Source organism: Mustela nivalis, assembly GCF_964662115.1.
Source record: "Mustela nivalis genome assembly, chromosome: 11".
NCBI classification, from domain to species: Eukaryota; Metazoa; Chordata; class Mammalia; order Carnivora; family Mustelidae; genus Mustela; species Mustela nivalis.
This window is the reverse complement of record NC_139030.1, coordinates 85,911,546-85,934,993: the sequence shown is the minus strand read 5'-3', so window position 1 is coordinate 85,934,993 and position 23,448 is coordinate 85,911,546. Positions and strand designations below refer to the sequence as shown.

Genomic DNA, 23,448 nt, shown 5'->3' with positions numbered 1-23,448 from the left:
ACCCAGGTGCCCTCCTGGTTTTGCTAGAGGAAGCTGAGTGGTTTAGCCTCACAGGGCTGAGTGAAGAAATGCTGGCATCCGTCATCTCTTAACCCAACTCTGGGTTGGGATGCCAAAGGCTTAAGAACTGGACTAGACTTGCTTTCTTTCTTTCTTTTTTTCTTTAATTATTTTTTATTTTTTGATGGAGACAGAGAGATTACAAGTAGGCAGAGAGAAAGGAAGGGAAACAGGCTCCCCAGTGAGCAGGGAGCCTGATGTGGGGGCTCAATTCCAGGACCCCAAGACCATGACCTGAGCTGAAGGCAGAGGCTTTAACCCACTGAGCCACCCAGCTGCACCTAGACTTGCTTTCTAAAGGATTGCAGCTTGACTTCAAAGAGTCCTACTCTGGGACACCTGGGTGGCTCAGTTGGTTAAGCAGCTGCCTTCAGCTCAGGTCATGATCCCAGCGTCCTGGGATCGAGTCCCACATCAGGCTCCTTGCTCAGCGGGGAGCCTGCTTCTCCCTCTGCCTCTGCCTACCATTCTGCCTGCCTGTGCTTGCTCTCTCCCCCCTTCTCTCTCTGATAAATAAATAAAATCTTAAAAAAAAAAAAAAAGACTCCCACTCTGGAAATTGAATTAGGCTGATTCTAGATTGCTTGTGCCTTCAGGCAACTATCAGAAACAAAAGTAAATTTTGCCTGAGGCAAATGAAATCATCCTACAGATGAGCTCCAGCAGAAGCTTAAAGAATGAGTTTTTCTGGCACACAATCAAAAGCAACCAGCCCTGGGGGAAAAAAAACCCCAGCAATACAGCCAAAACCCACTAGAAATAATAGACAATAGAAATCATTTCATGTACAACCCAGATATTGGAGTTATAGCTATAATTCTTAAAACAACTATGTTTACAAAATGTAAGGGGATAATTAAAGATGAAACTAAGAATTCTGACATAAAATAAGAAATATAAAAAGGACATAGATCTGAAAAAAATCTAATCAAAATTAAAAACTGAAAAATACAGTTGCTAAAATTAAGAATTCAGTGGACAGATTTAATAGAGTTAGACACAACTGAATGTAGAATTAACTAGCTAGAAAAGACAAGAGGATTTTTAAAAATGCAGAAGAGAGGGTAAGAGACAGGAAGGATCTCTTGGAAGGTCTAACACATGTATAATCTGAAGAAGGAGGGTGGAGAAAGAAGAATGGCATAGAAGAAATATTTGAACAGGTATGTCTGAAGAACTCCCAAACTGATGAAAGATTTCCAGTCACAGATTTAAGAAACCCCATGGCCGGGGCGCCTGAATGGCTCAGTGGGTTAAAGCCTCTACTTTTGGCTCAGGTCATGACCTCAGGGTCCTGGGATCAAGCCCCACATTGGGCTCTCTGTTTGGCAGGGAGCCTGCTTCCCTTCCTCTCTCTCTGCGTGTTTCTGCCTACTTGTGACTCTGTCAAATAAATAAAATCTTTAAAAAGAAACCCCATAGCCCCAAATGGCATAAATAAAAACATAAATTCACACCTAGCCTCGTTAACCGACCCTCTCATTGTTGCCCCTTTGAACCCAATACCCCGTGTCTCCCTCTGGCTCCTTATAATTAACCAATTCTTCCAATGTTCTTAGAACAAGATTTACCATCTGTTGTACCCGAGTTTTTGGGTCCAAGAAACCACCAAGGAGCCAACACCAATGCAATCACATGAGGGTTTATTTGACAAGCTTAAGCTTGGGCCCAAGTATACCCGACACAGCAGAGTAGGGACTTGGACCTCAAGCTTAGTTAAGGCAGGGGTATTTATGGGTTCCTGTTACTAAAGCAGGGTGGGGGTTTCTGGAACCAAAGCAGGGTGGGGGTCTCTGGAACTAAAGTAGGGTGGGGGTCTTTAGAACTAAAGTAGGGTGGGGCTTCCTGAAACTAAAGTAAAGTAGGGGAAAGTTCAGCCCTTGGGCACAGGGGTTTGAGATGACTGTACTTATGCTAAGGCTAAACCTGAGGTGGGATGGCCTTAGTTTTTCTCAGCCTCCACATTTCCCCCTCTCAGAGGAACCTAAGGAAGGACCCAATCAGGGGTCCAGGCTGGTCTCAGGAACAAGGTGTGGTGGCTGGTATTGCCGTCTGAGTACCATGAGCTTAACTGTACTGACTCTGTCTTTGACAAAAGTAAGCAACATTAGTGGCATACGTGAAAGTGGTGCAGTCTTAGCTTTAGGGTATTGTCCTTGTCGGGCTGACTTTTCCATTCTGGGATGAAGTCCTTGGGAATGGCGTGTGGGTCAGCTGGTTGGACATGGGTGTAGTGGACCCAGGGAGTAATCCCATTGACCTTGAGAGCAGTGGGAGTGGTCAGGATCACGATGTAGGGTCCCTTCCAGTGAGGATCCAAGTTTTCCACTTGGGGGCAGAGCATCCAAACCAAGCCCCTGGGTTGGTAAGGATGTGGTTCTAGCTCCATCTCTGTCTCAGTGTGGGCAGTCCGGATCCCTGCGTGAGCTCTTTTGAACATTATTTCAAATGGGGTCACCTTGTTTAAACAGGGTGTACATGGCGCCCTGAGGAGGGCAAAAGGAAGTAGGTCCACCCATCCACCACCAGTCTCCAGAATTAGCTTTGCCAAGGTCTGTCTCCTTGCCCAGAGCTCTGGGCCCGGTAGGCACAATGTAGCCCCCAACTAGTGTCCACGGCTTGGCCAATGCCTGCGAGACTGAACTCACAAATGCAGGGCTGTTGTTTGATCCAATTGCGAGAAGTAACCCAAACCTCTAGTAGTTTTTTGGCTACCACTCCTGCCATCTCATGTTTTGCAGAAAAAAAGCCTCTACCCAGCCTACGGTCCGTATAGATGTTGGCGATCTTACCCTTGGCCATCTGAAGTGCCTTGGTGAGTGCAATCAGCTCCACTTTTCCCGCCGAGGTTCCGTGTGGCAGGGCTGTCGTCCAGAGTTCCTGCTCAGGAGAAACCACCACAGCCCCCACACACCTCTTTCCATCGACCATGTAGCTACTCCCGTCTGTGAACAGAGTCATCTCCGCATCCGGGAGGGGAGTGTCTCTGAGATCCGGCCTTATTCCTGTGACCTGGGTTAGGACCTCTCCGCAGTCATGTGGGTGGTCAGTCAGCTCCTCTGGCAGCAACGTGGCTGGATTTACGCCGGGGGCCAGAAAATCACTTTTGGTTCATTGAGGAGGAGGGCCTGATACCCTGTCACTCAGGTGTTTGTCATCCACTGGTCTGGGTAGAGTCTGGAGAAGGGCCTTGATTGTGTGGGGGGTGTGGTCAAAATGAGATTTTGACCCAAAGTCAATTTACTTATATCCTTGTCCAGAAGGGCCATGGCAGCAATTATGTGGAGGCAAGGGGGAACCCAGCTGCTACTGGATCTAGTTTCTTGTTAAGATAGGCTATTGGCCTTTGCCGAGGCCCCAGAGTCTGAGTCACAACTCCTTTGGCCACCTCTGCCTCTTTACCCACATACAAGTGGGAGGGCTCGGTAACATCTGGGATGGCCAATGCTGGGACACTCAGTAAGGCTGTTTGTAATTTCCAAAATGCTCCATATATGTGGGGCTGACTGACTGGCAAAGGCAAGATCATCTAAACGAGTTATCCGGCAACTTCTCTGAAGTTTACCTCAAGTTGTCTAGTTTAGGTAAACAAGCATTTTAAAAACAATTAAATCTAGAATTTAACATCCATTAAGGTGTGTTATTAAAACAATTTTTCTCTCTAGAATAACCCTCATTTCCAGAGATAGTCAAATCAAGACTAATTTATTTGAAAAACAAGTCCAGTTTTAACAAACTTGGCCTAATTATTTACACAAGCTCAGCAAGAACAGTAAGTGTGATCATATAGATCTTTTAGAATCTGCTCTGCTGGAACTTCTTATAAGGAATCTCTAGGTTGAACTTTTAGTAGCCTCTCCAGGCCAGAAGCCAAGCCATGTAGTTGCCATCAGACATGCCTGTTGATTTGGGTGAATTCCTCTTCCTGAGGTCCTGCCTCTACCAGGAACTGATATTCTTTACTCACCTGGGGAGACTGCTGGGAACTCTGTTAGCAAGGTATCAGGCCAACAGTTCCAAAGGGCTTTATAGCTCCATGTATAAAATCAACCTTAGTTCCTTTAAGCTGTCTGGTCATACCTAAGCCTTTTCAAATATGACATTCCAGTCAAAGCCTTGGTAAAATAACCAGTGTTTCCAATGGTGTCCTGTTACAAGGAGAAAAGATTCTTATTGAACTCATGTAAATGATTGATTGCCATGGAAGAATGAATACTTGCTGAGATCTTTTGGTTTCAGAGATAGAGAGAAAAATTGAATACCTTGATTCGTTTACAAATTAATACTTTTAAATCTCTGTAAGTTACAGATAACTAAAGAAAAAGTTCCCCTAGTCTGGAGGAACAAACATTACAGAACCAGTCATGTTTAAAATAAGACAAAACATTAAGAGACACAACATTACAATCTTCCAGTTCCCATGTTACTAATTCTGGTTTAGTCTGAAGGCAGCTTTTACTTCTGTAAATTCTTATCCATTTCAGTTCCAGGATTTTAACATATCAAAGACCTGTATTTGTCCTGAAAATCTTCCCATATGAATTTCCTTTAAGGTGAGGTCATCTTTCAAGAGAATTAAAACAATTACAAATGACAAAAACTCAGAGTAGATATGGTTAAATATCAAGTGATGACCTTTATCAAAACATTAAAATTTTAGGAAATGTATAGAACATCTAGAGTAGTTACAGCATTTACCCAAATGTAACCCAAGGTTTATCATTGGTTTAGCAATTCTCCCTGAGTAATTTAGCATATCAAGGAAAAGCCTTACGAGTCAAAGAGATCTCATTTACAATTTTGGGCAGGCAAAGAGAAAACCATTTACATTTTCTTAACAGCAGATCAATTAATTTAAGAAAACTTTGTCCTTTTATTTTTTTTTAAAGATTTTATTTATTTATTTGACAGACAGAGATCACAAGTGGGCAGAGAGGGAGGCAGAGAGGAGAAAGCAGGCTCCCTGCTGAGCAGAGAGCCTGATGCGGGGCTCGATCTCAGGACCCTGAGATCATGACCCGAGTCGAAGGCAGAGGCTTTAACCCACTGGGCCACCCAGGTGCCCCAACTTTGTCCTTTTAAGCGGAGAATTTCAGTTTTATACCAATGTACCTTTAAAACCCATTCATTTCAATCTTAGTCCATCCTGACCATCCTAAATTTCATTTCAAAGATTTCCCTTCACAAACCTTCTACAACTTTCCTTTGCATTCAGGTTTTGTCCCAAGTCATTTCCTTCCAAACAACCATCTCATTTAGGACAAAATTACCTTCTTTTACTTTCAACAGAAGGTACTCCCACTCCTTAAATCTTTCTTACATATCGCCTACTTTGCTACATACAGCGTTGCTTCCTTTATTTCCATCAGTCTTTTTTTTTTCTTTTAAAAATTTTATTTATTTATTAAATAAATAAATAAAGAGAGAGACAGTGAGAGAGAGCATGAGCGAGGAGAAGGTCAGAGAGTGAAGCAGACTCCCCATGGAGCTGGGAGCCCGATGCGGGACTTGATTGAGGGACTCCGGGATCATGACCTGAGCCGAAGGCAGTCATCCAACCAACTGAGCCACCCAGGCGTCCCTCCATGAGTCTTCTTTTTTTTTTTTTTAACATTTTATTTATTTATTTGACACAGAGAGATCACAAGTAGGCAGAGAGGCAGGAAGAGAGAGAGGGGGAGAAGCAGGCTCCCCGCTGAGCAGAGAGCCCGATGTGGGTGGGACTCGATCCCAGGACCCTGAGATCATGACCCAAGCTGAAGGCAGAGGCTTAACCCACTGAGCCACCCAGGTGCCCCTATTTCCATCAGTCTTAGTTACACTTAGCATTTTGTACTTTTAGAAACACCTTAAAAACCTCTAGTTAATTATTAATCTGTTGTGAATGGTTATAACAGAATTCTTTAGATGTCAATTTATGAATCAGTTAAGCACAAAGCATGTTTACTAACAGATTTAAGTATTATTTTCTTTTTTTTTTTAAGATTTTATTTATTTATTTGACAGAGAGAGATCACAAGTAGATGGAGAGGCAGGTAGAGAGAGAGAGGGGGAAGCAGGCTCCCTGCTGAGCAGAGAGCCCGATGCGGGACTCGATCCCAGGACCCTGAGATCATGACCTGAGCCGAAGGCAGCGGCTTAACCCACTGAGCCACCCAGGCGCCCCAAGTATTATTTTCTTTGCTGTAAGAAGTCAAAAGCACAAACCTATGTTCAGTAATCAGTGACTTAGCATTTTATCCTCTTTGGAAAAGACGTAATGTCCAACAAATTTAATTCCATTTGTTATCCAAGCAAAACTTTAAACTTTCAGGTTACCAAAGACTTTGAAAGCGATCTCAGCAATTACCCATTAAAACTTTGAGACAGACAATTAACCATCAGTTTGGTCATTTCTTTGCTAACAGATTTTAACAAATAACACGAGCTTATTTGACCTTTAGTAAATAAAGTTTGAAGTTTCACATTTACTGCTAGTAACTTAAAAGATGTGTATATCTTAATTAAACCAACAAACTTAACTTAGTTCACATACTGATTTACGTTCCACCTGGGCCCACTCCACTTTGAATTTTTATCTGAGACACGAGTGGGAAGATCTGGATTGGGGAGTGTTAGGTCCAGGGGGTGCTCTTCTTGCTCCTTGACAGTGAAGAACAGAACAAAGTACCACCAGAGTGCAGAGAAACGGTTCCCAGTTCTAGAACTCATCAGCTCCAAGAGAGGAGGAGACGCCATGCTTTCCACCAGCAAGGTTGGGGGGGGGGGTGGCTAGGCAGTCCCCGTCCGGCCAGAGAGGGCAAGGAATGTCCCCAAAACAAAGGTAGTTTCAGCAGCTGCTTGGGCATATTCCTTAAAGTCTCTGTCTTGAGTTAGACTAACCCCAGTTGGCTCCAGTTATAGCCATTAACACATGAAATGAGTGAAGGAGAAGCCCCACATCTATTAGGAGGAACGGAGAGGCGAAAGTCAGTGTCCTTACTCTCTGCTTGCCTCATTTCTCCAAACACAACAACAACGCAACAGACAACAAAAAGACAGGACAAAGACAACCGCAGATCCAGCGGCCCTCCCGGGGCCATCCAGCATTAAAGGATGGCCATTCAGACATGCGGAAAGTCTGAAACTTTCCCTTTCATATGTCCGTGCTCAGGTTATGAGCTCTATCCCTAACATCCGAGAAGTGGTCAATCATCAGAGTCAGAGGAGTTGTCTGCGTCTCTCCCATCACGTCCTCAGTCCACAACAAGACAAATACACTTACGACAATGAACAAGAACACACTCACAAAGACAAACGATCCGGCGCGACCGCGAAGACAAAACTGGAAGGAAGTTAAGGGAGAATCCAGCTGTAATGGCAGCGGGCTCTCTTCACAGATGAGGACCTCATCCTCCAGGCTGGAGAAAGGGACGTCTCCACAAGTCCCCCGGGTCGACGACCCGCCACGGGTCCGCTTGAGCCAATGTCGACTTCAGATACTCAGATACTCAGATACTTAGACTCGGCCCAACCACGACAGCAGCCGAGCCTCCAGATTGGAATTCCTACAGGTAAAAATGCAGATTGGAGCTCCCTAAAAGTTTGCGTGCAAATAGATTAAAAACAAAAATGATTGCACTCACCAGCCGGGGCAGGACCCTCTGGGTCGGAGTCCTGGGGTCTCTCAGATCTGGGTGGAACCTCCAAATGTAGTACCCAAGTTTTTGCATCGGAGAGACCACCCAGGAGCCAACACCAATGCAATCACACGAGGGTTTATTCGACAGGCTTAAGCTTGGGCCCAAGTATACCCGATGCAGCAGAGTAGGGACTCGGACCAGAGCTTAGTTAAGGCAGGGGTATTTGTGGGTTCCTGCTACTAAAGCAGGGTGGGGGTCTTTAGAACTAAAGTAGGGTGGGCTTCCTGAAACTAAAGTAAAGTAGGGGAAAGTTCAGCCCTTGGGCACAGGGGTCTGAGATGGCTGTACTTATGCTAAGGCTAAACCTGAGGTGGGATGGCCTTAATTTTTCTCAGCCTCCACACCATCCTGCTTTTACCTTTCTGAAATAGAAATAACTTTTTAATATACTTTGAATATATAGGAGACAAAAGATTCATGAAACGCTACTCTTTCTTCTTGGCAGTGTTTTCTGGACCATTTTACTCTTTTCCATCTTATTAAAAAATAATTCTGGTCACAGTCCCTAAATCCGGGCTCAACCTACAGCTGGAAAAACTCTGCCTTAGCTGATTTAGGAATGTGGAGGGAATAGAATTGCACTAACGGACACCTAATACTTAAATTTGTTTGCTTGTCTTTCACCGGCCAGGAATCAGATGACCTTGGACAAGGGGCTGTTTTTCTTGCTGTGCTCTGCTTTGTTTCCTTTTTTTCTTTTCTTTTCTCTCCTTGCTGGGAGCTCAGACTCCTGGATCAACTCCCGGGGCTTGGGACGGGGTTGGGGGGGGGGGGGGTAGGGTGGGTGCGCATTAGGAAAAGCCAGCGGCCAGTTAAATCCCAGCAGCCGGTTCCTGCTCTCTGGGAAGTGAGGAGCACCGGGGCGAGGGCGCTGTGCGGTGGCGAACCTGTAGGTCAGGCAAGGGCCGGGCTCGCTGGCTGGCGCTTCCTGGCCTTGGAAGGGCCCCGGACTTCCAGAACTTTGCTGGACTGCGAGTCAAAGTACAGACCAAAGAACTTGACGTTCTCGCTGCGAGTGCGCGGAAATGCAAGGTGGGGAGTCGGAGCAGCGGCGGGCGCCGTCGGCGCTCGGGGCGGCGGGGGGGGGGGCGGTCTGGGTTAATCCCGGGGCGCATCCTCTGCAGTGGCGTTGGCCGGCGCCTCCCCTGGGCCGCAGTCCTACCGCTGGAGAAGGCGGCCTATGTGTGTTCTTCGTTAGGTTACGTTGGAGAGACCGACGACCGCAAGGGAAAGTGAGCAGTAAGGGGCCTGGCCGGCTTTCGCCCGGCCCACTCCCGGCCTCTGGCGCCCTTGAACCCGCCCCTCCGGGTAGATCTCTGAGCGGGCTCCAGGCACTCTTCACTCGCGGTCCAAAGGCTCAGCGGCGCGGGCAATGGATCTCGTGGCTGCTCTGCGGGGCGCGAGACTGCGGCGGACGCTGCTGGGGCCGCGGGTGGCCCTCCCAGGCCTCTGCCCACACGGGGCCAGAGCCAAGGCCGCCATCCCCGCCGCGGTCCCGGTTACCGCCGAGACTCCTGGAAACGGGCCTGGCGACCAGAGGCTGCGGACCCTGGAGGAGCTTCCTGGGCCCGGACCGCTGCGCTTCCTCTTCCAGCTGTTAGTGCAAGGCTACGTTCTGCGGTTACACAAGCTCCAGGTACCAGAACTGGCCTCGCGACCGGGGAAGGGGGAAGTGGGGGGAGTGAGCACCAGGACGGAAGAGCAGGAGATGGGGAGATGTTGGACAAAAAAGTGAAGGACGCGAAAATTTAGCTCAGGACCGACTGGAGCTATGGTCCTAGGCTGGACGTCGGTAGGGATCATGTGTAAAGGGTAGACAGAACTCTGTGAGCTGAAATGAGTAGGTGCAGAGCGGTAGGCACCAGGGAGGAGGTCACTTGGGAAGCCAAGTTCAAAATGCACGGAGGTTGAGAGAGGCCGAAACTGTCTTGGTAACGGAATGGCAGGTCCCAGTGTCTACCCTGTCAGATGTGGTAGAACCACTATTTAATTCTGGGGTGGTGTTGACTACCACAGACTTCTTCCAAAGGAAATGGCTTTGGGGAGGGTTATGGACATCTAGCAATTTGCAAGATAAGTTTTCCCATAGGGAGAAAAATGTCACTTCTGGGGGATTGAAAGCAAAATCATAGACGTTCAGGAAAAGATGCATTTTGTTGCCGTTGTTATTATTAAGGAATCAATGTCCAGTAAGGAGAAGAGTTTATTCAGGGGAACACTGAGGCAGGGATGGATGGATATCCCACTGCGAATGGACAGAGACTGGAAAACCCAATGTGGGTTAAGGTGGAGAGGTTTTAGGAGATGAACTGAAGAGATTCAGCTGGGATCTGTCTTCCCAATGACTATTACAAAGTACTGACGTACCAACTCTGCCCCAGGCATTTTTTCAAAGGGCTGGGATTCACTGGTCGGTGGCCAGTGTCTTCATGGTTTATAGGCCCCCTTGCGGGAGAAGGAGGACAAGGGTCTGAACGAGTCAATAAACTGCTAATTTCACAAAGGGAACTTGAGTGCAGTAGGACGGACTAGACGGACTAGACTAGACGGGAGAGGTGGAGAGGGCCTCAGGGAACGAAGGCTGGGGAGTGGCCTGTCTGAGCCGCCCTCCGGACAAAGCTGGACCAGAATTGAGGATGAAGTGATTCTGGGGTGTTGAAGCACTAACCGGACTAATTTCAGAGCTTCTGCTCCCACCGGGCTGCTGTCCTCTCCTGGGGTCTTCCCTGTTAGCTCCTGCTCCTGAAACTGGGTGGGCAGCTCCCGAGGTACTCAGAGATGGTTAAAAAAGCATTCCTTCCAGGCTCAGCGTCAAGAAACCAAGTAAGCCAAGAAACCAGAATCCTGTAAACTTTTCCTATGTGATTTAACCTCTGGAAATGTGAGAGGCCCAGTGAATGCCCCAGGGGGTGGGGACGAAGGATTTCTCACCACTTCTTAGGGAGAGTTTACTGCAAGGTTTTGCTTAGGATTTTCTCTGGAGCAGTAACTACCAAAGAAATTCTAGACCATCCGAACAGGTGTAGGAGGAAGCAGGAGAAACCCGGGAATGTGTAGCCTTTTATTTTATCTTATTTTACTTTATTTAAAATTTATTTATTTATTTGAGGGAGAGAGAGAGAGAGCGCGAGAGTCAAGGGAGAGGCAGAGGGAGAGGGAGAGAGAGAATCTCAAGCAGACTCCACTCCGAGCGTGGAGCCCTGAGATCATGACATCAACTGAAATCAAGAATCATCTGCTTAACCGACTGTGCCACCCAAGGGCCCCAGGCATGTGTAGACTTTTAAAGGGGCGGCCAGGGCTAGGATCCAGGAGAGCCCCCTGGCCTCCAGCCCCTAGATCCCAGAGATCTGGAGTCACATGAACCTTCCCAGGGCATCGATGAAAAATACATTAGCCCTTCTCAACCTGCGGCTGGTGTGAATTCATGAAGAGTGGAGGGTTGCACATCTATGAAACCCAGTTAGTACCCCTACTGAGAAGGAGGATACATTTCAGGGACACACACTGTATCAGTTCAAATTTATTTGGTTGCCACTCCCACTGGCTTCAGGTAGGCTTATTGGCTCCTATAACCAAAAAGTGTAATAGTTGGTTCCCTTAGCTATGTAGTGTGCTCTGGACATTCATGAGATGATCAAAGCTATAGTTTTTGTTTTTTGGCATGTGCCTTGGCTCTGCTGTCTTGCAGAAGTTAGATGACTGACCTGGGCTACCTACCCGTCTCTGAACCCATCACAGTGGCCAGAGACATACTCTAATTAGCTTAGACACGTACAGGCTCACCCCTAAAGCTGGGATTGGGGTCCCTCCCACCTAAACCAGGTGAGTACTGCACAAGGCATACGAGTAGAGTTGCTCTAAGGGCAGGGCAGCTGACCATAATACCCCCTGTACCCTCAGTTGTCAAAAACCGTGTATCACATGCAAAAATCATAAAATCAGCTCAGGGAAGCATTGTAGGGCTTAAGGGATAGAGTGGGGATTGGAACGTGTGAAAATCGTGCTAGCCCATAAATGCAGTTCCGTTCTCTAGCTAACTAAAATAATACCAAGTACTGGAAAAATGAAATGTGAATGTACATTAAATTTATATGTAGATTTAAATTAATTTCTTTCAAAGATGTCAGCTGAGAGAATGATGAGACCGGTTACATATTCCATTGCTCTAATTGGCGACTGTCTTGGCTGGGGACCCTTCGTGTGCCCCACAGTGCCCTGTGCACATAATTGTCATTTCATATGCATGTTTCTCTCTCTCTCTCTCTTTTCTTTTTAACAGTTACACATTTTTCTTCTTATGGTGCGAACTCTAAGATCTACTCTCTTAGAAACGTTCAAATGTGTCATAAGTATTAATAATTATAGTCACCAGGCTGAGCATTACATCCCCAGGATGTAATTTATGTTGTATTTATTTTGTATCTGGAAATTTGTATCTTTTGATCCCCTTCACCCATTCCGCCCCCTCCCACCTGTGGCTTCTGGCAGCCACCAGTCTGTTCTGTGTATCTATGAATTTGGTTTTGTTTGCTTTGTTTTTAGATCCCGCATGGAAGAGAGATCAGCCAATATTTGTCTTTCTCTGACTTATTTCACTTAGCACGATGCCCTCAAAGTCCATCCATTTGTCATAAATGTTGAGATGATCTTCTCTTGTGTGGCCAAATAATACTTCATTGTATATATACCGTAACTTCTCTACCAGTTCATCCCTTAATGGACACTTAGATTGCTTTCAGGTCTTGGCTCTTGTAAATAATGCAGCCATGAGAACGGGTGCCTACATCTTTTTGGTTAGTATTTTTTTTTCTTTAGATAAATACCCAGAGTGGAATTGCTGGATTACAGGGCAGTTCTATTTTTGATTTTTTGAAGAACCTCCCTAGGGACTGTACCAGTAGCTATCCTCACTGAGAGGACACGAGGGTTCTCTTTTCTCCACATCCTCACCAACCCTTATAATCTTTCGTCCTTTGGAGGTTCATGCTTCTTTTTTTTTTTTTAATAATTTTTATAAAGATTTTATTTATCTATTTAAGAGAGAGTGAGTGAGAGTTTGAGCAGGGAGGAGGGAGGAAATGCAGAGGGGGAGGGAGAAGCAAACTCCCCACGGAGCAGGGAGCCCAACGTGGGGCTCGATCCCAGGACCCTGGGATTGTGACCTGAGCCGAAGGCAGATGCTTAACCAACTGAGTCCTCCAAGTGCCCCCTTTTGAGGTTCATTCTAACAGGTGTGAGATGCTATCTCATTGTGGTTCTGATTTGCATTTCCCTGATGATGAGTGATGTTGAGAGTCTTTTCCTGTCCCTGTTGGCCATCTGGATGTCTTCTTGGGGAATATGTTTACTTGGATCTTCTGCTCATTTGTGAGGCTGATGATATTTTCTATTGTCTTTTTAGTCTTTATTTTATTTCTTTTCATCCTGATCTTTGTTGTTTTCTTCCAGAAACTAACTTTGAGATTAGTTGCGGTTCTTTTTCTAGTTCTTTAAAGTGTAAAGTTAGGTTGTTTATTTGAGATCTTTCTTATTTCTTTCTTTTCTTGTTTTTTTTTTTAAAGATTTTATTTATTTGAGAATAAGAGAGAGAGCATGAGAAGGGGAAGGTCAGAGGGTCAGCAGACTTCCCACTGAGCAGGGAGCCCCATGTAGGACTCGATCCCAGGACTCCAGGATTGTAACCTGAGCCAAAGGGAGTCGCTCAAGCAGCTGAGCCACCTAGACACCCATGAGATTGTTCTTGTATCTTTTTTTTTTTTTAAATTAAAAAAAAAATTTTTTTATTTGACAAAGAGAGAGATTACAAGTAGGTAGAACAGCAGGTGGGGGAGGGAGCAGGCTCCCCGTTGAGCAGAGAGCCCGATGCGGGGCTCAATCCCAGGACTCTGGGATCATGACCCGAGCCAAAAGCAGAGGCTTAACCCACTGAGCCACTCAGGCGCCCCTCGTTCTTGTTTCTTGATGTGGCATCTATCACTGTGAACTTCTCTCTTAGGATTGCTTTTGCTGTATCCATAAATTCTGGCTTTTACCAGCTCTTTCCATCCTTTCCTTAAGCCTGCATTCCCGTTCTCCACTGGACATGAGCATCAAAGGCCAGATGATCCGGGACCTTCTGAACCTAACAGGCATCATTCTGCGCAATGCAGAGGGTGTCATGTCCAGCTCCGCAGCCCCAGTGCCAGGTCAGCAGCAGGAGCAACCTCCTAAAGACTGTGGGAAGGAATGGGGCCTGGGCGCCCCCTCCTGCTCAGTCTCCCGTGCTGCCCACTCTGCCCCTGTAATTTACGTAAGCACCATGGCTGTGTCTGTGTCCCTAAAAGCATGTTTGATTCCCCAGCTCAGGAATCTCCACAGGGCCTGGGAATCAGCTTTTAACTTTTCACAGGGACATTTGAGGCCCTGGCCTCCCTTTCCCAGGTGCCCCCTTACTCTTTGAGGGTTTAGGATGCTCTATTTCCATTTTCATATGTCTTTAGGTATTTTCTGATTTTTTGCTTCTAGGTTTCTTCTCGGTTATTCAGTAGTCTGTTGTTTAATCGCCACATTTTTATGAATTTTCCAGTTTGGGGTTTTTTTTTTTTTTTTTGTAATCAGTTTCTAGTTTCATACCTTGTCAGGACAAAAGATGCTTGATAAGATTTTAATCTTCTTAAATTTGTTAAGACTTGTGTTGTGGCCTGTCATGTGATCTCTCCTGGAGAATGTTCCATGTGTGCTTGGAGAAGAATGCATCTTCTGTCATGTTTGGATGGAATGTTCTGGAATGTTCAGTGTGAGTCTGCTAAGTCCCTCTGGTCTGCTGTGTCATTTGAGGCCAGTGTTTCCTTATTGATTTTCTGTCTCGATGATCTGTCCGGGGGATATCAAATTCCCCTACTATTATTGTATCGCTGCTATTTCTCCCTGTAAGTCTGTTAGTATTTGTTTGACATACTCAGGTGCCCATGTTTTATACCATCGCCTGTTTATGGCTTAGAGGCTGATAAGTTCTGAGGGCTGGGCTTGTGTCCTTCCCACCTCTGTATCCCCCAGTGCCAGACACAGTCCCAGGTAGAGGGAAGGTTCTCAGTAATGTTTAATAAAAAACAAATTTCAGGGGCACCTGGGTGGCTCAGTCAGTCAAGTGTCCAATTCCTGACTTCAGCTGATGTCATGATCACAGGGTGGTGAGACGGAGTCCCGCGTTGGGCTCCGTGCTGGGCGTGGAGCCTGCTTGAGATTCTTTCTCTCCCTCTGTCCCTCCCTGCTCTCTCTAAAAAGAGAAAAAATATTAAAAAATATATAAAAACCAATAAATTTCATGTAGCAGCCAGAGGCCTGTGACGGATACTGAGCAGTGGCTCCCTCTGGTGGCAAACTTGGTGAGACTCTCGTCCGCTCTGTGGTCTGGCTTGGGCGACTTGAGCTGGGGTGAAGACGAGACAGCGAGGGCGGTGGGCAGAACGAGTAAGCCTGACCCTTCAGGTCTCAGCTTTTCAAGTTCAGAAACTAAATCGGCAAATTCAGCACAGGCAGACTATTAGGGACTGACCGACGTTGGCCAAACCCACAGAAACAAATTGTGGATAGGGGTGGCCGTGTATTTATTTACTAAGGACGCCAATCCTCTGGGGGATCCTAATATACTGAATCACATAGAAACTCTGTATCCCAGTTATCTATTGCTGTGTAACAACATAATGGCCTAAACCAACGTTTTGTTACATTCCTGATTCTGTGGGTCAGGAATTTGAGCAGTGCGCATCAGAACGAACTTAACTCAGCTTCACAGCGTAGTGGGGCTTCCCTTTGAATGGCTGGCGATGGCTGGGATGGCTCGAGCGGGGTCGTATTTCTGGGCCTTGCGCCTGGCTTTTGGCTGGCTTCTTCAGTTTTTCCCCATGTCATGACTCCTGGGCCTGGAATTTCCAAGATAGTTCCTTCAGTTGCATGTTCGGTGCCTGGGCTAATTTGGCCACATCAGCAGAGTTTCTCTCTCTCTCTCTCTCTCCATGTGGCTAGCCTGGGCTTCCGCACATCATGGTGGTCTCCGGATAGTCAGAGTTCTTGCAAGGTACTGGCTTCCCCCAAAGTGAGTTTCCAAGAGCTGGAAGGTGGACGTGCCAGTTTCTTAAGACCTGGGCCTGAAAACCAGCACAGTGTCATTCTGACTGTATTCTACCCATTGAAGCAGTTACAGAGCCCCCCCAGATTCCAGAGGAGAAGACATAGACCTCACCTCTCGATGGGAAGGGTGCCAACGAATCCGTGGCCATCTTTAATCCACCACATCCTCTTCCAGGATCCAAGTACCTAGGGAGAGAAAATAGTCATTACATTAGTGGTGCTTGGTGTCCAGAGGCCCCAGAATGAAAGGAGCAGAACTGCACGAAAGGAAATTTCATCTTGGCTTTGGAGAAACCTGGTTGAATGGGCCTCTCTGGTGCCTGTCCGTTAGATTAAGTATCTCTTGAGAGATGAAAGCTGCCAAATTCTTGCTGCTTGGCTTCCCTCTTCTGGGTTCTGTAATGGCCACTCTCATTCTGTTAACACATTCTTTCTTCGGTTTGGCTAATACCATTGATTAGATGGATTTTCTGCTCCAGGACTCCTGTTACCATCCAGCCTTTCAGAGATTATCCTCTAGTTACCTTTAGTTGGCTCTAGATGGATCTGGCAGACATGAGAGGTTGTCCTTGAGACTATGGCCAAACTGGGTGGATGACTTTTAAGCCACAGGGATGGGAAATTCGAAACCAGGTATTAAGGTCGAAGGTGTGAATCATACCAACTTAGCAATGGCTGTTAGAATTTTTATCTTACAGATAAAGTTCTGTGGTCAAAAGAATACCGAATAGTCAAGGTAGCCATATTTCCGATTGGGAGAGCGTAGAATGATGTACGTGTCCTGGTAAGGGACTAATTAATTATAGTATCTTCATATGATGGAATTTTATGCAACCATTAAAACATACCTTAGCTCTGTATATTAATATGAATTGTCTGCTAAGAGGTGGGAAGAAAGTAAGGCACAAAACTAAATATATGCATGTATATGTTTAGTAGGTGCCTAAAGTCTTTCTAGGAGGACACGCAAGAACTTGGTAATGAATGGTTGCCTCTGTGTGGGGGTCTTGGCATTGGAGAGGGGAGTTAGGATGAGGTCTTATCTTTTATTGCAGGACTGCTCTGGACCTCCACCAGGTTTTCTGAGAGGACCTATTACCATAAAAACAACAACATCCCTGGGCGCCTGGGTGGCTCAGTGGGTTAAAGCCTCTGCCTTCAGCTCAGGTCATGATCCCAGGGTCCTGGGATTGAGCCCCGCATCAGGCTCTCTGCTTAGCAGGGAGCCTGCTTCCTCCTCTCTCTCTCTCTCTCTCTCTCTCTCTCTGTCTACTTGGGATCTATGTCAAATAAATAAAAAAAAATCTTTAAAAACAACAACAACAACAACAGCCGAAGAACAGAAAGCAGGAGATAAGCGCATGGCTGACTGCGTGCTTCCTAGTGTAACATAGTATTTTGAGGTCCTCTGATAGCCCTTCCCCTGGCACCCTTGTTTGGCGCTGGGTCTTTTCGATTTCCACCTTTGTGCTACACCCTCTTTCCACTTCTGCGTCCGCTGCTGATGGCACATTCCTTGTTCTTGGGGCGCTCTCACGGTTCCACCCATGACCACGTGTAGGCAAAGTGCGCTCAGCTCAGCACACCGTGGATTTGCTTTGGGGTGGGTGAAGGCTACAGGTTTGGAGGGGGGGTAGTTGAGCGGTGCTTCTGTCTCCATCCCACAGCCCCTCAGAGGGCGCCCCAGGTGCCTTGTCTTGAATCACCCACTCCCCTCAGCCCGTTGTTTGTCTAGAGTGCTAAGTCCCAGGGAAATTCTCTTTTTTTAATGTATATTTTTCTTTTTTTTTAACATCTTAATTTTATTTTTTTCCGTGTTCCAAGATTCATTGTTTATGCACCATACCCAGTACTCCATGCAGTACATGCCCTCCTTAATACCCGCCACCAGGCTCACCCAATCCCCCATTCCCCTCCCATCCAAAATCCTCAGTTTCTCGGAGTCCACAGTCTCTCATGGTTCGTCTCCTTCTCCGATTTCCCCCAATTCATCATCACTAGCCGTCAGGGAAATTCAGATCAAAACGACATTGAGATACCACCTTACACCAGTTAGAACGGCCAAAATCAACAGGACAGTCCCAGGGAAATTCTTACTGGCCTACGGTGCGTGTCTTTGTAACTTAACAACACTTCTGTCTTCTTGCATAAAAACAGACATTTTTATGATTATTGAAGTAATGGATACACACGTGCATCACATTTTTTTTTTTGCAAACTTATTTGTAAAGTAAAAAAAAAAATCAGAACCATGTTAAATGCCCATGAGCAGGATAAAGAAATTGTGATATAGTCCTACAATGGAACAATATAGGACAGTCATAACAAATGCATAAGCTTTTAATGTACCCATATATAACTCAAAACAAGGTTGACTAGAATGATAGGTACAATAGAATACTATTTCTGTAAATTAAAAACCGCACAAAAGTACCATAGGCTGTCGCTGAACACATATATATGTAGTAAAATTATTTAAACATTGATGAAAAGAATACATTTCAAATTCAAAATAGTGGTTGTTCTGGGAAGGGAGGACAAAGGGAATGATAAGAAGGAGACTTGGAAATGTTTTCTTCTCTTTTTTTTTTTTTTTGATGTTTTTGTTTTTTAAAAAGATTTGAGGGGGCGCCTGGGTGGGTCAGTGGGTTAAGCCTCTGCCTTCAGCTCAGGTCATGATCTCAGGGTCCTGGGAGAGCCCCACATCCGGCTCTCTGCTCAGCGGGGAGCCTGCTTCCCCCTCTCTCTCTGCCTACTTCTCTGCCTACTTGTGATCTCTGTCTGTCAAATAAATAAATAAAATCTTAAAAAAAAAAAAGGTTTGAAACAAATATGACACATAATAACGGTTCTTAATTTTGGTGGGTGGGTGCGTATGTATTTATAATGGTATTTTCTTGAACTATCCAGTAAAATATCCAGTAAATATTCATAATAAAAAATACAAGCAGTCCTGCTCATCCTAAGTCCACTTGGAGCCACTGGCTTGGTCTGATCTCGGAGACCATTCAAGGCCAGGTTGAGAGCAAGGAGGACCCGGGAATGCTGTTAATTATTTAGCACCTTCTGTCTCCTGGAAATGTGAATTCCACTTGTGGGAGGGGGTTGGGGCTAAATTCCTGACGACACTTTGACAGTCCTGAGACAGGACTATCCCAGTGGGGCTCCTCTTCACCTCTGACCCAGAGTGGGCCTTCTTTCGGCCACACCTGTCAGTGGAAGCAGAGTGGCTCGTGCTGACTGTTCCCTCTCTCCTTCTGTCTATCCAGCTGATGGCTGCCAACTTTTAGGGGCAAGCTTGCTGCTACCCGCAAAATAGTACGTGGAGTCTGTGAGTTTACTTTTGTAAAGGAAAAGCTATTTCCTTGCTGTTTTCATGTGTTTTGTTTTGTTTTGTTTTGTTTTGCTGTACCGAGAGCCTCCCTGAGGAGTCCACTAGTCAGTACACGGAACAGGCCCTTAAGTAGGAAAACAGAACATTGCCATGTGGTATCAGTTTTTCCTAGCGGAGATTTTAGATAATTTTAATGTTATTTTTTTTTCCTCTTGTGACAGCTTTATGGAGGTAGAATCACGTGCCCTATCATCTATGCCACTGAACGGTTACAAGGCTTTTCGGAGATTCCCAGACTTATGTGACCATCACCACATTAATTTTAGAATATTTTCATTGCCCTGGAAAGAAACCCGGGGCTTTCTAGCATCACCCGGGCTCCATTCCCTCATCAGTCCCTGGCAACCACTCATCCGTTTTCCCTCTCTGTGGATTTGCCTATTCTGGGTATTTCATATAAACGGGCTCACTGGCTATGTGGTGGATTGTGAAAGGTGCCTTTCACATAGCAAGCTGTTTTCCAGATTCATCCTCGCTGGGGCCTCTATCAGTCCTTTGTTCCTTTTTATGGCTGAGTAATATTCCCTCCCAGGCTATGCCCCAATGTAGTCTTTTACCTGTCTGTTAATGGAGGTTCATGGGGTTTCCACTTTGGGGGTTGGTATTATTTTTTGAGTTTTCAAGGTACACATAACTGTCAAAGAGAAGCACAGGAGACATTCGTGAAAGTGGTGAAAACAGATTTTCCTCAGTAATGCGTGACAGGAGGGGAAAGAGATAAATTCCCTCTGCTTTGTGAGGCGGTGGGGGGTATGACGGGGCATTTTAAGAGGAGAGGGAGGGAGGGGGGAGCGTGACAGTGCCGGCCTGAGCAGAGTCAGGGAAATGAAAAATCACAAAAAGCAGGAAATAGGTGTTGGGTCCATGTGAGACTCATCTGGTTTGTTAGCCGGGGCTTATCAGAGTTAGAGGTCTACGTGTCCTCAGGGACTGGACACAGGGACCTTATTTTTGGGTGTCGGCTGGAACAAACAGGAAATTCTTTTGGCAGCCTTGGGTTTTCTTAGGCAGGCCTTTCTCGGAGGGATGAAGGTCATCCTAGGGATGCTACTCCGAGCTGTTAGAAAGCATGTTGGTGTGCTCGAGCCTTTCTTGGCCACAGCTGAGGCCTAGCGGAGAAGAGGGCTGGGAAGAACCTGACCAGAATCCTGCTAAGGAGCAAATCTCTATCCCAACCCAAAGCTGAGTTTCCTAATTCTATTTGGGTCCCCGACCTAACAAGATTAAAAATCTGGGGACGCCTGGATGGCTCAGTTGGTTAAGCAGCTGCCTTCGGCTCAGGTCATGATCCCAGCGTCCTGGGATCGAGTCCCACATCGGGCTCCTTGCTCAGCGGGGAGCCTGCTTCTCCCTCTGCCTCTGCCTGCCATTCTGTCTGCCTGTGCTCGCTCTCTACCCCCCTCTCTCTCTGATAAATAAATAAAATCTTTTAAAAAAAAGGATTAAAAATCTGAAAGCTATGGCCCTTTACAACAGCAAAAAATGAGTCTGTATGCAACATATTACATAGAATTTCAACTTTCCCTCCCCACCCCCAGCCTGTTTGCACACCCCAGGTAACCATCCCCTGCCTAGAGGCAGATTAGTGCATCCTAGGCACCATGCCTAAAATGTGCGCAGTGGCCATTATGACCTGCCTTGAGTTATTGACCTTAACATATGGCTAGCCACAGTGTACCTTGGGGATCAACTAATAGTATAGTTCTCTTATTTAACTGATGAAATGTCAAGAAGAAAAGGCAAAGCTAAGTCCCGACTGATTTAATCAATAAAGATAGGACAAGCCACTTTCAGGTTTGGACATATGACGGCTTACGTAGTGAAAGGAAAAAGAGGCAAAGGTGCCAGTTCCCCGTGAAGCCTGTCCCACACATTCAAAAGGACGACACTGAAACTTGCCCACCAGATGAGAGGAATGTGAGTTACAGGGTACCCCGTGGCTGACGCGTTCCTTCTAGACGGCAGCCAGAGGCATTTCTACTCTGTGACTCTTGTCGGGGTGGTGGTAACCAAAAGCCAGCACTTCATCAGAACCTAGGAGGTGAAGAGAAACTGTTTCATGACAACCTCCCAAGGGAGATTAGGAAGGTGAATGGGAGATCCCTTATAGCGGCTCCTTATGGGACATTCTCTCATATTCCAGGAAGATGGCAGAGTGTTCTGCCAAAACTCCTAAGCTATGGCTCAAGTCATCAAGGGTGTGGATGTGTACGGGGCTGCTCCGCGATTCTCCGCTGACCTTTACATATCCAGATATGAGAGAGAATTCTCGGGGCTGGGACCACCCCACCAGATAATCAGTCCAGTTCTACTGATAGGAGCTCATCCCAAATTTCTCCCTTATTTACCAACTACCATTCTAGAACCTTCCTGAACCCTGACAGCAGGACCCTGAGGAGTTGTCACCTCATAGTCATAACCGTTATCGGCAACATCTGTTAATGCCCAAGAGTGGCAAACATAGCTGAAGGCAAGGGAAGCACCAGGTTAGAGTTGTTCACCCCGACTCTCCTTGCTGTGTCCATATTCCAATAGGCTTGGTTTTCTAAGAGGCGGGTGTGGGAAGAAAAATGGTAGAATGAGAAGAGTTACTTATATGGCTGGGGTCCCCCACAGCTTATCCAGGCCTCTGGAGAGGATGGAAGGGGATCTGTACAGGCTGTGTGCCAGGCCGGGCCAGCACTGGTACCCCTCGCTCTGTGCCCCCACATTTCCTTTACCACTGGATTGTCTAGCGGGTGGTCCAGACATATTTTTCAGGCTTCTTTGGCTTTGCATGCCAGAGTCACTAGGCCTTGTTTGGGGGCCCAGTCTTGAATGGTAGATGGATTACTGTGCCCTGGTGCAATGGTGTACCCAGGTGTCTATAGGGTCCCTTCAGGGGCATCACAGGTCCCCTCTGTTTGCTGATTCCACCAATGTCCATCCAAGGAAACCTTCAGCCACGGGCATCCACTTGGGTCTCGGACAGAGGCTATGGGTCTTGTGTGATCTTCCGCCATATTGTTTCTTCCCAGAGAGCCTGAGATGTGTTCATTCAGGCATTCCGCTGCTAAGCATCAGCGCGCACTGTCAGGAATCAAGGGAAAATGTAGCAAGGTGCATTTGGGGAAGGCTTTTCCAGAATAAGTAGCACAGCTCACAGCTCTGCATGTTGAACAGTGAGGGTTCTCTTTTCCACGGATGGTTGTAAGCAGTTTTCTTTGGGACCACATAGCAGCAACAGCCCAGTATCCCCCATAGCTCTCAACTTAGCTCATCTGTCCGTGAACCATGCTCAGTCTTTGTCAAGGATCTCAGTGTGGTGAGGCCCCCAGGAAGTCTTAGGGGCTGGCCTAGACCCTGCAAGTGAATCAACACATCTGGAGGACAACTGACCACTGAATGGCTGGTAGATGACTTCCCCAGAGGAAATGCTGCCATCCATCTATTAGGGGATGCTTGTTAGGCCATGCCCACCTCGTTGGGGTTCTCATTTCCGACCCATCTCATGAGAGGGACACCAGATCGAGCCACACTTTGCTGTGTGGAACTCCATGTGCACTAGCTCTTGGCAACAAGCCAGTGACAGTCTCTCATGTGGGGTATTCTTGGAGCTAATGTCAGGCAAGGGCCAGGTTCCAAACCCTAGAGAACCAGCTTCCCGTGGCCACATCATTTTGCTGCAGAACTCAGTAGTCACTGACCTGTGTGACTTGAATGGTGCGTGAGGATTGACCCAAGTAGAATGGTAGTCTGTACTGTTGCATTATCTTGTGTTAAAAAAAATCAGTTCATTCATTCATTCATTCATTCATTCATTTTAATGACCTCTACATCCAATGCAGGGCTCAAACTCATGACCCTGAGATCAAGCGTCACAGGCTTTTCCCACTGAGCCAGCTAGGCACCCCCAGATTGTTTTCTTAAGCATCATGATTGTCTTTACCAGTTCTTTGATCGAGACAGTGATCTTTCCTTCTACCCCTTCCCTTTCCCTGGAATCCTGTACTACTTTATTGATAACACATGACTGAGCTGAGTCCACTGGGTCCACTCAACCCACTAACACACACTAGTGTGTGTTAGTGTGGGGAAGCACACTAACACTGTGCTTCCCCATTGGGAACATCCATTACAGTGCAGAGAAGTGTTAAATGTCCTGAACACATCTATTCCCATGACATATTCAGTAGTATCCATTACAACCCCCCGAGTGTA

At 46.5% G+C, this 23,448-nt stretch overlaps 1 protein-coding gene across 2 annotated transcripts in view; it reads left to right on the top strand.

The window, feature by feature from the left end:
* Positions 1 to 8,552: 8,552 nt before the first annotated feature.
* The window catches only part of CYP27A1 (cytochrome P450 family 27 subfamily A member 1), a 35,020-nt gene continuing 20,124 nt past the window's right edge, over positions 8,553 to 23,448 (top strand). The window contains exons 1-2 of one of the 2 annotated variants that reach the window (XM_082691493.1): positions 8,553 to 8,753; positions 8,941 to 9,378. In XM_082691493.1, the coding sequence (XP_082547619.1) occupies positions 9,115 to 9,378 (264 nt within the window). In that variant the 5' untranslated portion in view covers positions 8,553 to 8,753; positions 8,941 to 9,114. Of the gene's footprint in view, positions 8,775 to 8,940; positions 9,379 to 23,448 lie in introns of both variants that reach the window. The other variant, XM_082691492.1, reaches the window with a different exon arrangement.